A 15,940-nucleotide genomic window follows, 5' to 3' on the forward strand; every position below is an offset into this window, starting at 1 on the left:
AGTGTCCATTTTTTACTCAATCAGCTGCAATTTAGATTTATTTTGAACAATTACCTTTGCCACTGAACGTGTGTCATCCGCTCAGTTAGGGAAGAGACCACACAGAATGTAAAACTCAATGCCAACAAAGTAAACTCCACTGGTGGGAATCTCCTTTCTTGAGAGACATCCAAGGGGTGGTCCATGCCCCCCTGGCTGTCCCCAGACTCTGCAAGTATAGGCACTAGCCCAGCAACACACGAGGGCTGCCAGGCATCTTCAGTCTTCTCAGTGCAAAACCAAAGCGATTTGCCCCGAAGCCGAAGCTGCTGAACATCTTTGCAAGTTCTCCCCTGCACGGAGCCAGTTTCTGGTAACCTTTGTGCCTGCTTCACACAGCAGCTAAATGTGTTATTGGCCAAAGGACGAGTAGCTCCTCTTTTAAGTGTGCAGTGCCTGAGGGGTGGTGCAGGAGGCCAGTCCTTCCCACCTCTGTTCCTGTGTCCTCCTTGGTGAGCTGAGATGTTCTTACAGCAAGTAGTTAGATACCAAGATGGTGGGCTTGGCATGCACGGGGTTGTGGGGGAGGAAGAAAAAGCTTCGCTCTTGCATTGCATATACACAGGACAGGAGAACAGAAAGCAGAGATGCCCCAGGCCGCTTGTGATGGAGCTGGTTTGGAGCAGGAGCAGCAGCATCAGTGCATGGCTCTGTGCAGACTAATTAACTCTGGCAGCCAGGTGCTTAATACTTTGCACACTCAGGGCCTTAGTGAGTCTGTCTGTTTAAGCGCATTCTTGCATACTGCTGATGGACCCAGAAGTGTATTTATATATATTGCTTACTGCCTGGAAAGCTACAAATCAGTTGCTGATAAATATGCCACTTCCAGCAAGATTAATGTTAAATTCCTCCTTTTAGACCGGCAATTTGCAAATTGCTAAATTAGATTTTAACATTTGAATACTCTTTTTTCATGTCACGCTTGCAGCATCTTTGTTTTTATCACCTGATGATACTGTTTGTGTCAGTATTGAACTTTGAGACATACTAATATGATACACATATATTTTGGTGGCAATTTTTTACGATGACAACAGTTCTCATTAAATCTACTAGAAACAGATTTGTGCAGAATAATGTAATCTGTTACAGTGGGGTTTGGTTTTTGTTTTGGGTTGCATGGAAGGAAGGTATTTGTTTTACACAAGAGAAAATGGGCAATACCATGCTACTCTGAAGGTATTTTATTGATAGCTTCAGAGCTGGGATCTGAATTTTCCTACAGGCTGCCAATGATGCCTAGAAAATTTGGAACAAGCACAAATGCACGGTTATGAACCTGTTTGATCATTTCTGGTTATCGGTGGTAGCTTTATATCTTCTACTCTATTTTCTGCTCATCTTGTAGTCTTTAATCTGTTTATTCTACCTCTGCCTTGAATTAGGGAAATTATTATATTTCTGGCTTAGGAAAAATTAATCAAGTAACACTTGAAATATTTTTTTAAAATCAAACCAAAATAATTTGATTGGAGAAAATTTGAGTGGAGAAGTTTCAATTCCCTCAGAACAGCGTTAGCTGGGGGATGAGTGGGGTGCTACTGACCAGCAGAGATGTTTTGCTGCCTATCCTAAACTCAGCAGTGACTACCAAAGAACCAAAGGTTGGTTCACTCCAGCTGGATATGAAATTGTCGGAAATGTTTCATAACAGGATGGGGAGTTTCAGTCTGGTTCCTCACTGCCTCACCTTTTACAGTTTCTTTTTGAAGCATCAGCTTTATAAGCGAATGGTTGTACCTGGGATATTTTTATTTCCGTACTCATCTTCACTGGTTTACCAGGTGTATTCTAGATGGTAATTTGTGATGGTGGGGGAAAGGCAAGATGGGAAGAGTGTGATAACAGTTATTTTTACTTCCTCCTCTTAGGCCTGTGAGGCTCCAGATTCCAGATTGGTGATCTCTCTGTAGGTGTGTTTGGAGATTCCTTACCTCTTATTTGGGGGCAGAGCTGCAGTATTTGTTCTCTGTAACTGACTTGCAAGGTGATCTAGCGCTGACAATTTAGCAAAGGCCTGTTCGCCCCGAGGACTCATTTTGTCATGAGCAAGCCCTTGATGGTGCTTGCTCGTTGCTGCAGCACCTCCCCTCTGCTGAACCTCAGATCCCCCCGAAGCGCAGTGGTGGGAGGAGACCTGCCAGCAAAGCTGCTGTGCAAATGGGGCACTAATGGTTTGTGAATCTGAGGATGGTTAACTGATCTGTGCATTCAATTAAGATGAGTTTCTCAGTTAACAGGCACCCTGGGAAGAAATGAGTTACTTTCATTTCTGGGATTATGAGCACTTAATGAAGAAGGCATATCAGAATTCTGCCTGTGTTGCATGAGATAACCCTAAAATGCAGCACGGGTTTTCAACTTACTCGTCTAGCAAAAAAAAAAGTTTCCAGGTGAGAGGGAGAAATCAATACTTGTAGGAGTTCTCTTGCAGAGAGGCTCACAGGGCTGAATGTAAAGTGTCATTGCATGCAAAGTTGGATTTTACTTTGTAGTTTTCTTCAGGCCTATCACTTTGCTTGTGACTTTTCTATCTAAACCTATAATTTAAAATGTCATTTAAATAATATTTACCATATTCTTTCTGTAAGACTTACAATGTGAACAGAACATCAGAGAAAGATGGGTGTATCTCTAGAGGTGAAGACTTGGCCGATATATATATATGCAAAATATAAACTAAGCTCCAGCCTTTAGAGTTTCCAGCCAGTATCAGTATAGTTTCAGAAAATTTGCCAGAATATTTCTGCTTTACTGGTTAAAGGATGTTGCAAAAGGTGAATTTAATAAACGTGTTTATGCTGGACCTGAATGACTAATAAGCACATTCAGAAGAAGCAAGGAATACATAAATATTTCACACCAGTTTCGCACAGACACTGCTGACAACTTGGAAGGATGTTTGTGGGGATAATAGTTTGTTTTGGGGGACTTCCCTTTGTATTGCAGCTTCCTAAAGGGATATGTGGTATCCCTGTGTCTCCTTAGCTGCTGTAACTAAAGCTGAGCCAGCAGCTGACCGTCTCTTAGTGACCAGCCACCTGGAGAAGCGTGGCCACTTTCTCCAAAAGGGTAGATTGGAGCAGGGGCTGGAGTTTCTTACCCCCATTTTCTCTTTGCAGAGATTGAAAGACTCTACATAATTGTAAGCAAAAGTGATGAATTTTCTCAGAGAGAAAAGAAAGGGCAGGGTGGCTGCTTTAACCTGCAGACATCACCCATTTGCAATATTTTTGCCACGTATGAGTGCTTACCTGAGTGAGCTTGCAGGGCATGACACACGCTCAGAGTGATGCGGTGGGGCTGAACCCGCTGCTGCCAGAGCAAACAGCCTGTCGAAGGAATCCCTCTGCTGAACGTGCCCTTCTCACCCACAGTCCAAGTTATTCATGAGGGGCTGGGCTGGCTTTGGGCCAGCGGTGCAGAAATACCTGTAAATGCGTGGGGAGGTCTGGGGACTGTTTGGGGCTCGTGAAAACCAGGGTCCCTCTCCTGAGAAAGGCTGCTGGGAGAGCAACTCCTTCTGTGCATGCATACACACGAGGTGTGGGAAGGAGGTGCTGGGAGGGGGCTGAGCTGGATAAATCAATCCCCCCTCCCTGGCGGTGGGTTGGCAGCTGAGTCTTTGCAGGAAAATGGGTGTTAGTCCACTCAGGCCGAGGGCAAAAAATTAATTCAGGTTCCCTGTTTACTTGGTGAGATCTTTTCTTGGGTATATTCAATGCAGTAAAGAATAATTTGGAAGATTTCTTTGCTCCTTCTGATAGGAATAAGTAAAGATATTTTGCTTCCAGTACTGTATTGGTCAGGATCATTGCAGTCACTTCAGAGGGAGGCAAAAAATAAATTAGAGTTATTGTTATAAGCCTACTGTACCTTGGCCGTTGGTAGATGGGTCATGCCATATTATTCCTTGCTTGTTTACTGACCTCCTCAGCAACTCACCTTGGTTAATTAATTAGTTTCAGGTAAATTACTTTTGCATACAGATAATTTTCTTTTTACCACCACCCAGTACCCCATTTGATTAAATTCAATCAAGCACGTAGTCAATCACCTTCCGCCAAAAAGAGAAAAAAGAATAAAGTCATTGATATGCTTTTCTGTCATTTATAAATTACCTAGGAAAGCAACTGAGGAGGCATTTAGTGTGGTCCTGAGGTATGGCTAGTCGGTGCGTGCAAGGCAAAAGCAATACTGCATCTTCAAACAGGCTTGAATAACGTTTCTTTAACTATTGAGCCTAACTCTGAGATCTCCCCCGCTGTGAGCCATAAGTTGCTTGTAGGCTTGTTCTAGAGAGTAATAAGTATTGTTGTTTAGCAATTGTGTTGTTGAAATTCAGCTCCACTATGTCTGACAGTATTTATCTAAAATACTTTCCCTGGTGCGTGCTCAAGTTCCAGTAAACCGTGTCTTATTGTGCGACCTTTTCATTTTCCAGTGAAAAGGGATCAGCTCGTCAGATAAAAGCTACAAGCTGGAGTACAGGAAAAATGCGTGCTCAGAAAATCCGAGCATGATTGAAAACAAGATGTGTTAAATCAATGCAGTTTATCGCCTGCCTATTCCTGGCAATTGCTGTTCTAAGCTCATTCTGAGCACACACTAGATGATAAAAGTGTAGTGTCACAGTGCTCACTGGGGTGTGAGGGCAGGGAAACATGTTTATCAGACAGGCTGGTATGATTTTCTTTTTTTTTTTTCCCTTGATAAGAGTTTTTGTTAAAATTTTTGCAAAAAAAAAAAAACCAAACCCTGAACAATTATAGAATCAGGTGATATAACTGCTGCTAAAATCAGCTAAAATTGAGAGAGCTCCCAAATTATACATTTCTATTTAGATGTTACAAACTAAGCAAACAACAAACCCAACTGTTTTAATTTTAAACAATTTGCTATATCATCAAGGATATAGCCAAAATGGTCCTTTTGCTTTCGAGTCAGTAGCCTTATCGCAATTTTGTGTAGACAAATCAAAGCTAATGTTTAGAAATAAAGATTTTTGGAAACTATTGTTTTCTCAAGGGATTTAAGCTTAGTTATGGAGAGGGATTAAAGACCTAAATTAAACCTCACAGGAGGTCAGTCCCTTCCAAGAACATCACACCTATAATGTTCATTACAGCTAGGCACAATTCATCTCATTTTTATGATTCAGCTCTACTTGTATTTCTCCGTGAATCTCATTTGCAGAGATTTGGGATGTGATAGCTGGTGTTTTTCCCATTTTCTCTCTTGAAGAGTCTTTTTGCTCTGACCATAGTGCACTTGCACATCACAAGTCTACAATTTTGAGAGACAGCCAGATTTAGGCTAAGATGCTTTCTGATAGGAATGGTTTTGGCATTTCAGATAGGACACTTGAGTTTTTCATTTATGCATCCCCTGATAATAATTATTTTTTTTAAAATAATCTGAAAAGAAGATGAGAAATAACAGGGTTAAAAGTGATAGAGGGATATGGTTTATTCAAAAGGAAAGATTTCTACATACTAACATGTTCCAACAATGGTTTTCAGTGCTGTCTACCCCAAGGAGTTTGTGAAGGGTGATAAAAAGAAAAAAAAACATCCTGTACGTTATACAAAATCATCTGTATGAAAATTTTAAAGGTGGCTACACCTACATTATAGAATTTGAGGATTCCATGCAAAGGAAAGATGTTGAAAATATGCTTAGTAAAAAATGAAAGAAAAGGTTACATGAGGTGACATTTTAGCATTTCCTACACTCTGTATGGTACATCTCTGCAGCAGTTTCTGAGCCAACAGTTTAAAAATAAATGCAACGTCTTTATTTTTTAAATGTTTTTAAGTAGACCTAAATATAGATCTTATAGCTAACCTTAGGCGCCCATTATTTTCAATCCTGACTTGTGTGCATTTTCATGCTTGTGTGTATGTGTACACATGTATTTATTTATTTAAATGAAAGAATAATCCATTGAGAGCTAGCCATTTTCAGTAAATTTTTTGCTACATGCTCATGTGCGTTACCAGAATGTGTCTGAGAAACAGGAAGATATTCACATGTAAATGCTGTTCTTTCCCTTTTTATAATGACTGCCAAAGATGCATCAATTAACCTAGATGACTAGACGAAGTAACCAACATGCATTGATTTCCTTCTGACCCTCTGTATACATATCCCCAGTGAATTCTACCAGCCTGTTCTGAAATTGGTATTTTTAAATTCCAGTGCCTGAAACTGGACTCCGTTTCAGACTCCCTTAAGGCCAAATCTTCCCCATTAGACGAGAGGTCAGTGCAGTCAGAGGAAGAAGAAACTGCAAAGCTCACAAATTTTTGACTTTTTTTTTAAGCCAGATTGCAGGTTGCTCAGAGTGAACATTCAGGGTTCATGTATTTTGAGAAACCAACACATGGTTCTTGCTAGACAAATCTAGTAATCTCATTCTGTAACTTTCATATAAGAATTGGGCTCAAGACGTGCATTCTTTGGATCTTCGGCAGCCCCACTGGCTGCAGAGACTAGGCTAGGTGGGAAGGGAGTAACTCCTCTGGTTCTTAGTTGCTGGAGAAAAATTGTTATCAGGGAGAAAATATCACGCTATCATGTTTGTAATAACACTGATGAACACAGTGGAGCTGCCTCTAATGCTGGCCTATTGCGTTTTTAGTTCAAGTAAAGAGCAGTCACTAGGGAAACTCAAGAGATCTAGGTGTTAGATTTGTCCTTTGACTCAGCTCTGCATTTTTCTTACTGCTTGGTGCATGCACGTGGTGTCAGGGCATGACATGGCAATAAAACATAGGAATTACAGTTCCCGTATCTCTATCTCTTTCTAGATCTAATTTTCAAAAAATGACATCATATCACAGTTTGATTTTAAAAATGGAAATTCAATGCACGAGACTATGTTTTAGTGCGGGAGTACTGAGACCAGAATTGCAAGGCAATTCTGAGTTAGCTCTGCAAGGGCCTTTCGAGCTCAGACCTTTCTGTGCAGGCTCTCGCTGTCCCACCCGCTTCCATTTTCCATTGCTTGTGGGAATAAACACCCCAGGGAAAGTCAGTGGAAAGGAAACTTTATAAAAAGCAAGCCAAATTCACAACAACAACAACAACTAGCTCAAATGCTTGCATGTTTTCATTTAACGGTCTTTAATTAGCAAAGGAATAGTCTTTGCAGGGAGATTTGCAAAACAGACTTTTTTTCATTTGATGATGGGGTTTTGAAGTGGATTTTTTTTTTCTGTCTTTGTAGAGCAGGCATAAAGAAGCCACTGTGCATAAGAGTTGTTGGGTCGGGTTTGCTTACAACACGCCATGTCAAGATGTTGCTTTGTAACATCACCCATTGTCAGTATTGTGCACAGCAGGGCCTTAGCAAGGTGTTTTGGCACGTGGACTTTGATATTAATATGGTCTGCCCTGCTCTACCCCTATCTCCCAGCGTGAGGTTTTGTTTTGCTAGAGTCACAGAGGCTTCTAGCAGAAATCACCCAGGGTTTGGAGACAGGAGCCACAGGCTGTTAGCGAAGGCAAATACCCTGGATCGGCTCTGCTGCAGCATCTCGCCTCTACAGGAGGCAGGAGCTCCTGCTTTCCATCTTCTCATAGAGTCCGTGCTTGGTAAGGGTGGGGGGTGGGAAACCACAGCCTTTGGCATGACTACTCTCAGTTGTTGCCACTTGCACTCCGTACTGCTGTTTCTCAGCAGTGTGGAAATACAGAGAGAAGTACAGATTAAAAAGGAAGAGAACTGATTATAGAGGTGGGTTTCTGAGTTGATGGAGGAAGAGGCCAAATGTCCATGAGAAAAGAGGTCCTTAGCTATAAAATGCCTCTGAAGATGCTAAGATTGCAAGGCTTCTGTTGAAGAGTCTACTCTCCTCACTGCCTTTCGTATTATTTAAAATATTCATTCCCTGTGCCTTCAGATGTTCTGACCTGGTTTAATCTGGGCACAGAGAGACACGTTAAATGTGTTCCTGGCCTGGCCTTCATTGCTGTGACAGTGCTGCAGCATTTTTGCATGGATTAATTAATACTCTTTTATGGCTGTGAGGCGTTGAGATCGGTAACACTGTGTATCTTGGCCACAGAGTCAGCTTCTATTTACGTTGGCATGAAGTTTCTCTCATCAGAGAGGAAAACACTCAAAACATCTGCATTGTAGACTCCAAAGCCCCATCTCTTTGACATTGTAGTTCAGGACTTGTCACTAGGTGTCCTAGGTGTCTAATTGTGTGGTAGAACCAAATTAAAAAAAAAAATGTATGTGTGAACAGACCAAGGCAGAGTCTAAAGCATCTTCTGCCATTCCCCTGTTGTAGCCTCTACCTCCTGGACATAATCTGAAGCCTTTAAAGCTCGACGCTTCTGCAGGTCATTCTTACCTTCCTCAAACTCTCCCAACAATTCCTCTACCTTCTAAGAAAACCAGCGACTCCCTGGTGCACCACAGGAGCAAGCACCATGGGACAGTTAATTCCCATGTGCTTTTCATGTAAAACAATCAAGACCAGATTTTTCATCTGGCAGAGGGATGGTCAGACCTGTGGACCTGAGGCCAATTTGTTTGTAGCCTTCAGCCTTTTTTCATTTTTGTTATTTGAGCCCTTAGTGTCCCTTCCCTTTCCTTGCAGCTTTTTCCACTGGAAAAGCATATGGGAAGTTCATAGGTCTAAGTGATTCTTTCTCATTGGTTTTGGGTCAAACAGAATGAAAAAGAAACAAGGGCTGAAAAATAAAAGGAATAAATGAAACCATGAGTGCATGGGAAACAAATTAACTGGATATGTTTTACGTTCTGAAATATTTCCATAATGCTTCTATGTAGTGTGTGTTTATTTTTCTTTGAATAATAATGTTAAAATGTGTCTAATTCAATTACTCTCTGCATTCACTGAATGAGTTTTCCTTGGTGAAGAGTTCTCCTATGCTACCCCAAGCTACGAATTCCATATGATATTTGAACAGGTCCTTTTAATTGCTGATATTAAGTGTCGATCATTCTGCTGTAAGTTGGCAGCGTGGCCAGAGAAACAAATTCCTCTCTCAGATACATCAGACAGTCATTCAATTAACGACCAAAGCTTTATTGACACAGTAGGAATTCATTATGTGAAATATTAAAAAAAAGCCCTCCGCTGACTAGTTAAAAAAAAAAAGAGAGAGAGACTTTTAAAAATGGTGGATTATCTACATGTAGTTATTAAAATTATTTGTGCAGGATTTGAAATTATAGTTATGGTGGAAACATTTTTCTCAGAGGCATAAGCAGCATTTCTGTTGAAAAATAAGTTGGACTTTGAAAAGATGAATATAATGTACACATCCTTATTTCCATAGACATTGTGCATTTTCTTGATTAAAAGCCTTAGATTTTATGAGCTATGGCTTTAGACTTGCTGCATAAAGAGCTTCATGGCTTATTCTGTTAGAGTCTAATTTGAAAGAAAGTTCTTCCTCAAGGGTTTAAGAAGTAATTCATAAAATGGTAAGAATAATAAATATTGTGCCTTAACTCATACACTAGGATAGATAGACAGATTTTGTACACCTGGGTGTAATTTTAGTTAATTCACACAAGAGACAGGCTGAAAGTTTATTGTTTGGAAGGAGAAAAATGGCTTAAATCTTGTATTTGCAAAAATGATTATATTAGCTTAAATGAAAATGCTACTCTATTAATGGCTTCAATAAGCTTTGCATTTGGAAAAGTATTTTAATAAAAAGTTACCTGAAGTTTACTGCAACTTAAAATATGTAAGTGAGGGAAAAGTACTTACTTTGATTTATATGTCTTTTGGAGGTGTAATTATTGGCTTTTTACTCACCTATGTAAAACAATGTACTTTTGTAAATGGATTTCTGGCCACTTTACTCTTTTTTTTTTTTTTTTTTTTTTCTCCACATAAAAAGTAAGCACTGTCAATCAAAGAATTTTAAGGTTTATTTCCTCTTTAGAAATGATTGATAGCCTTTTAGATTTACAAGTTGACAAGTTAAAGGGTTCTATTGGTATAATTATGTACTAAATTCACAGTCTTTCAATTTAAATGTCCTTTTAAAACCACAAGATTATCATACCTGTATTTTGAAAAGTGGGCCAGTCAGTTTGGGTTGGTATACAAATTGCTTCCATTAGCCTTGGGACCTATTTGAATTTAGTACAGTTTTTTAAAGTTAGTAGTACTTTCAATAGTACTTTTAAAATTTAGGGTAATGGGAATGCATTTTAAGTACAGTATGTGTTAGCTTGTTTTTAATGTATGGATGTCAAGAACACAAATAGAGTTTGTATTTCTTATTGATTCTTTTTTTTTTTTTTTTTTTTCCAATCATGGAAAAAAAAAAAAACCTTCTTTGAACTAGACAACTGGGAAAAGCGTTACTATGACTGGACTTCCAAGGCAGGGACAGGCTCACTTGTGCTGGGGACAGAGGCAAAACCTTCCCTGGAGCTGGGGTCTGGCCATGTACCTTAGGTGCCACTAACGAGGACCTGAGCACTGGCTCTTCTGCAGTGCTGGGAGATCAGGATATCACCTTTTCTTGGGAGTTTTGCCAGCTACTGACACCCAAACCAGTGTGGCCCTAATGCTGCAGGTGGGGTGAAGTATTTAAACAGGGCTCTTATCTTTGAGATATGACTAATTACATTTGTCTTGGATTATAAATGAACTCGGGAATGGAGGGCTGATGTTGTCCAGTCTGTGGTTAGACGTTCAGGCAGCTAAAGATTTCTTTTTTTCATTTTATTTAAGATTGGTGGTGTTGAACGGTTATAGACTAATGAGTGATATTTGACAACTACAGTTTAGGACCTGATCCTGCAAATTGCTGTGTGCAGCCTCTCCCCACCACTAAAGTAAAGCTGAAGCTATTTGAAGCAGAAAGTTTGCAGTATCTCTCCGAGGATGCTTGATGCCTTGTGAGATTGGACCATAAAATTAACATTTTTTTTGGTCATTTAGTTCAGAAAATACTCACAGGAAATACTCTGTGGATTTCAAATGTGTTGAATGTGTGGGAAGATATGAGAAAATGACAGCGATCTCTGGGGGGATTTCAGAACTGGCCTCCATTTATAATATTGCAGAATTTAGTAACTACTTTCCCAAAGGATGTAAAGGGAAAATGGCCATAAACTAGTCTGAATTAGAGAAGAAACACATTTGACAGAACCACACTAAAATCTTCTAGCATATTTGCAAAAGAAATGTAAATTAGAACTGTAGGGTTTTTTTTTTTCATCTTCTCAAATAACAGCTATTTTTGATAATAAATATAAATAGCAGTAAATTAATTTATTGCAAAAATTGAAGAAAGTCTACACTAAATGGGTCCATGATAAGAGGCTATGTAGGGAAACTCAAAGGTAATGAAACCAGGAATTTAGAAAGCCAGGTACTGTGATATTTTCTGCAAAACCACACAACAGAGTGGACATCGTGTGGCCAAGGTGTGAAAGGAAACATGTGGAGAAAAGGCCCAACCATCCAAAAAACAAAAAGGGCACAAGCAGGGCAAAAGCCTTATTCCCACCCCTTCCATACAATGACATGAACATAAATAAAATACCGAATTCAGATATTCTTGATAAAAGGAAATGCATGAAAAAACCAGAGGAGACTAGAGGAATGCCATGAACTCTGGGGCAATAGAAAATTTCTGACAATCGCCCAGAAAGTAAAATCCTGAAAGATTTCTAGTCTGATGTTACCATAATACTGTAATGGTAATTTCAGGACATACTCAGAAGATTCCTTTCTGATATTAGATGTTGAGATTCTGCTGGGCTGTGTGCCTCTCCTGCCAGTGGCCATCAGCCGCACACTGCTGTTTCACTGCTCTTGGGTAGGCTTGGATTCTTCTACACCACCTTCCTTCTGCCTCAATTTCCAGTAGCATTGCCGGGCCTGCTTACGGAGTTGGGATGTACTGAAAGTCCAGGTGGATATAAAAATCTGACACACTGGATGCCAATAGAACCATCTGCTGTGGAAATGTTGTTTGAAAATAACAATTTAAATTGAACAGTTTCTTTAAAAACTGGACTGTTTTGTGGGATTGTTTGTAGAACACCAATTAATTAAAAACCAACCAGGGATTAGATACTATTTTCATGATAATGACGTGGTCTGGCTAAAGACCTTGAACATTAGGAGTATGAAAAAACATTCTCTTCACTTAAACGGTGGAAGTGTGGACAAATTGCCACGTTGATCAGACTGATGGAGTTGTGCAACTTGCTGTGGGATAAGCATCATTGAGCCACATGAGAGTGCTGACACAAGTGAGACTGGGAGGTACAGTTCAATGCTAAATCTCTTTGCAAGAATCAGATGGCATCATTCTAGCCACGTAATAGAGTTCATAATAAAACCATCATAAAGGTGCAAGATATATTCATAATAATCTTGTAGGCAGACCTTGTGCAAGAAATAATTTTTGCTATTAATAAGCTAAGACAAAACAAGAAAAACTTTAAAGTGACCCAGTAATAATAATAATAAAAAAATATATTTCCTTCCCACTGAAAAAAAAAGCTGAAAATATAAAAATCCATATTGGAAATAAATATTTTTTCATTTAACTCAAAAAAATTGCAAACAAATTACTGTGGAAAATTTCATCATCTCTATTGGCATGGGAGAGTCAAGATGCGCTGTTGTTTAGAGATGCTTGAGAATGCTTGACTGTTGTTCCAGTTCACCAAAGCACTTAGGAAATTTTAAGCACATGTTGGAGTCTCACTAACATCTGAGTTTTAAAGTGATCATATGACGAGAAATATAGCTAGGAGGTCATTCAGTGCAGTCCTCTGTAATTATAGGCAATCATATAAAAAACATAATATGCTCAAATTTGCTTTGCTGAAAGCAATGGGTTTAAGTATGTGCTTACAGATAAGCATGTGCTTAAAGGCTTGGCACAATCAGAGCTTCGATTAATGGAGACAGACCAGCATTTTCATGAAGATTAAAGTGTTCCACTTCCACCATTTCTCTCCTCCATTTTATTGAACAAGGACTGGGGAAAGATGAACTAAAAACATACTTTTTTTTTTCTTTCTTAAATTCATTAAATCTTTTGGATCAGTTTAGTGCTGATCAGAGCCCGAGCTGGGCTGCTGAAGTTGGTGACAATGAGTAAAAAATAAAGCCTCTGCCAAGACAAATGCCTGTAGCTCACAACAAAATTATATGTGATCATTGCACATGGAACGTATTAAATGCATAATAGAATCTGGAACAAGAGAGACTCCCTAATAGTTACTTCTTTTGTCTTCCAATCACAAAGGACCTTCCTCGTAATACGAAAGCAGGAAAAATCCAGCAGAAAACATAAGGTGCAAAGTATTTATAAAATTAATTTCACCATGGCTTTCAGAGGTAATAATTGCTTCCTCTTTAGAAGATGTATGCAGCCTCCCCGGTTTTTCCAGTTACCTTGACTTAGGAACTCAAGTGGGAAGGTTTGCGTTGCTGTTTGAACCAACCTCAAACAGTGTTTGAACCAAGACTTGGTAGTCAGTGCCAATTTCAGTAAAAGGGGATTTTGCTGGGATCCTTCCTTGGTCTTGCAATGTGTTGCCAATTGTTACAGTGCAGCGGCGCCTGCTTGCTCTGCGTATGTCACATCACGTTGTTTGTCGTTGTTTCAGCTCTGAACGAACCCACCATTGACTATGGTTTCCAAAGGTTACAGAAGGTTATCCCCCGGCACCCTGGTGACCCTGAACGCTTGCCAAAGGTCAGTACAAAGTTTGTTGTTTTCTTAAATGTGGTAAAGCTGATTGCTGCATGTTTTTGTTTGAAAGTGGAAGAATCTGTAAATGTAACGGTCCCGGTTTGGTACCCAATGCGGATGAGCTGAGACAGAGGCATGACCAATAAAGCCCAATCAGCCGCTGTCACTGTAGGCTTATGAGACTTCTGTGACTTTCTGAGTCCCAGCTAACTCAAAGAGCTGTTGCCTTTCTTAAAAGCAAATCGTACTCTGTGTTCTGAAATACTTAACGAAGAACACATTTTCGGTTGGTATTTTGGAACCTGAACAGCTTATTCATAGAAGAATGACTCTTCTTGGTTTTGGTATCACAGTAGTACTTGCCAGTATAATTTTGAGAACTTCACCATTGATAAAATCAAGTTATTTGGATCTTCAGGGAACGTGTGTCTGCTGCTGTTGCACCATGTATTGGTTTAGGATATTAATTATTATATATGGCTTTATTTCAGGATTGCTGAAATAATTAGAGCAATGCATAATGAATTGATTTGGTGTTTGTTCCCAGAAAAATTAGTGAGAGTTTTTTGTTGATTTCTGTCAAGTAAAAGATGATGAAGAAACAGAATAGTTCACATAGGCTTCTAGTACTGCTGTCTTGTACTGTGAAAAGGCTGTCTGGGTCTGCACTCACATCTGTTCTTGCTACCTTGCCATACTGTACTTTCTCTGGTGAGAATTTGTGGTGAATTTTGTGATATACTGGAGAAAGAGGTGGGGCATTTGAAAAAGTGTTGTGATTTCCACAGGAACCCTGAGCAATAGCATGCATGAGCTGGAGTCGCTGTCTGTGCATTTAGGGCACGTACACCTTGCCTTTGTTTTTAGGGCAGCGAAGCTGGTGAAGGGTCTAGAGAACAAGTCTTATGAGGAACTTTAAGGTCATTTAGTCTGGAGAGGAGGAGACCTGGGGGGATTTTATTGCTCTCTACAGCTGCTGGGAAGGAGGCTGTAGGTAGGTGGGGATCAGTCTCTTCTAATTAACAAGCAACAGGACAGGAGGAAATGGCCTCAAGTTATGCCAGGGGAGGTTTAGATTGGATATTGGGGGAAAAAAAAAAAAAAAATCACTGAAAGGGTGGTGAAACATTGGAACAGGCTGCCCAGGGAGGTGGTGGAACCACCATTCCTGGAGGTGCTTAAAAACCACATAGATGTGGTGCTTAGGGACATGGTTTAGTGATGGACTTGATAGTCCAGGGTTATCGGTTGGACTTGATGATCTCAAAGGTCTTTTCCAACATAAATTATTTTATGTGACCAACTTCCACCATGTGTTTTATCTACTATAGCATCATGGCTGTTACTAAGTGAGCTGGAGAATCAAATAGGCCAAGTGTGTGTTATTTGAAGACCACTGCCTTTGACTGATGGAAAGGAAGATAGGAATTTTCAGACCTGAGACGCAGAACAAATTGGGTTTGATGCCTTAGGCCAGATCCCTCGAATGATGCACATCCAGTATAGCCTTTGTGGTGGGGTAAATCTTGTGACCTTTCTTCTGTAGCTTCCTTGGCCATCAATAGACTTTCATCAGGGATTGTTGTGGGCTTTGATTAGTTAAATTTCTAGTGTCTTAAAGGTGAGAAGATTTCATGAACACCGTAACTTCCTTTGTTTTATATCTTGACAAATAAAATTCAGTATGTGATATTTTTACAGGCTTGTTAAGCCTTTTATCTTTGCCTAGGAAGGCTGTAGGCTGTGGTTTTAGGGTCAATGATGTGTTGTCCTTCCCTCTTACCACCAGTGAAACATGCTGTCCTGGAGAGTTACATTTTACATTGGCTCTGTTCACTATCTACAAGCTGTCCCTTTCTTTGACTTTTGGATAGATTTGCAGCAGGACACAGCTTTCATAGGTTGTCAAATTTCCCTCCAGAGATGCAACCCTTTCCAAAGAAAGAGAGCATCCTTATGTAGGGGCTCTTTCATCTGCATCGTGCCTCTGCTACCAAATGTGCAGATATTTTTTGGGGGGATAAAACCTGTTTCTCAGAAAATAGAGGCCAGCCTTCACTATGCATTAGGCATTCGCAAAGCCCAAAAGAAACACTGCAAAACTTCCCTGAACCCAAAGTTTCAGCTGATTAGTAGATGGCTGTGCTTGCCTCCAAATCAAGAGATTGAA

The 15,940-nt window shown here is 39.9% G+C and overlaps 1 protein-coding gene across 9 annotated transcripts in view; it reads left to right on the top strand.

The window, feature by feature from the left end:
- The window catches only part of EBF1 (EBF transcription factor 1), a 283,136-nt gene that overhangs the window by 234,633 nt on the left and 32,563 nt on the right, over positions 1–15,940 (top strand). For all 9 annotated transcript variants that reach the window (XM_056348364.1, XM_056348365.1, XM_056348366.1 and 6 more), the window contains exon 11: positions 13,685–13,773. In XM_056348364.1, the coding sequence (XP_056204339.1) occupies positions 13,685–13,773 (89 nt within the window). The remainder of the gene's footprint in view (positions 1–13,684; positions 13,774–15,940) is intronic.

The sequence above is a fragment of the Falco biarmicus genome, chromosome 8 (genome assembly GCF_023638135.1).
Source record: "Falco biarmicus isolate bFalBia1 chromosome 8, bFalBia1.pri, whole genome shotgun sequence".
NCBI classification, from domain to species: domain Eukaryota; kingdom Metazoa; phylum Chordata; class Aves; order Falconiformes; family Falconidae; genus Falco; species Falco biarmicus.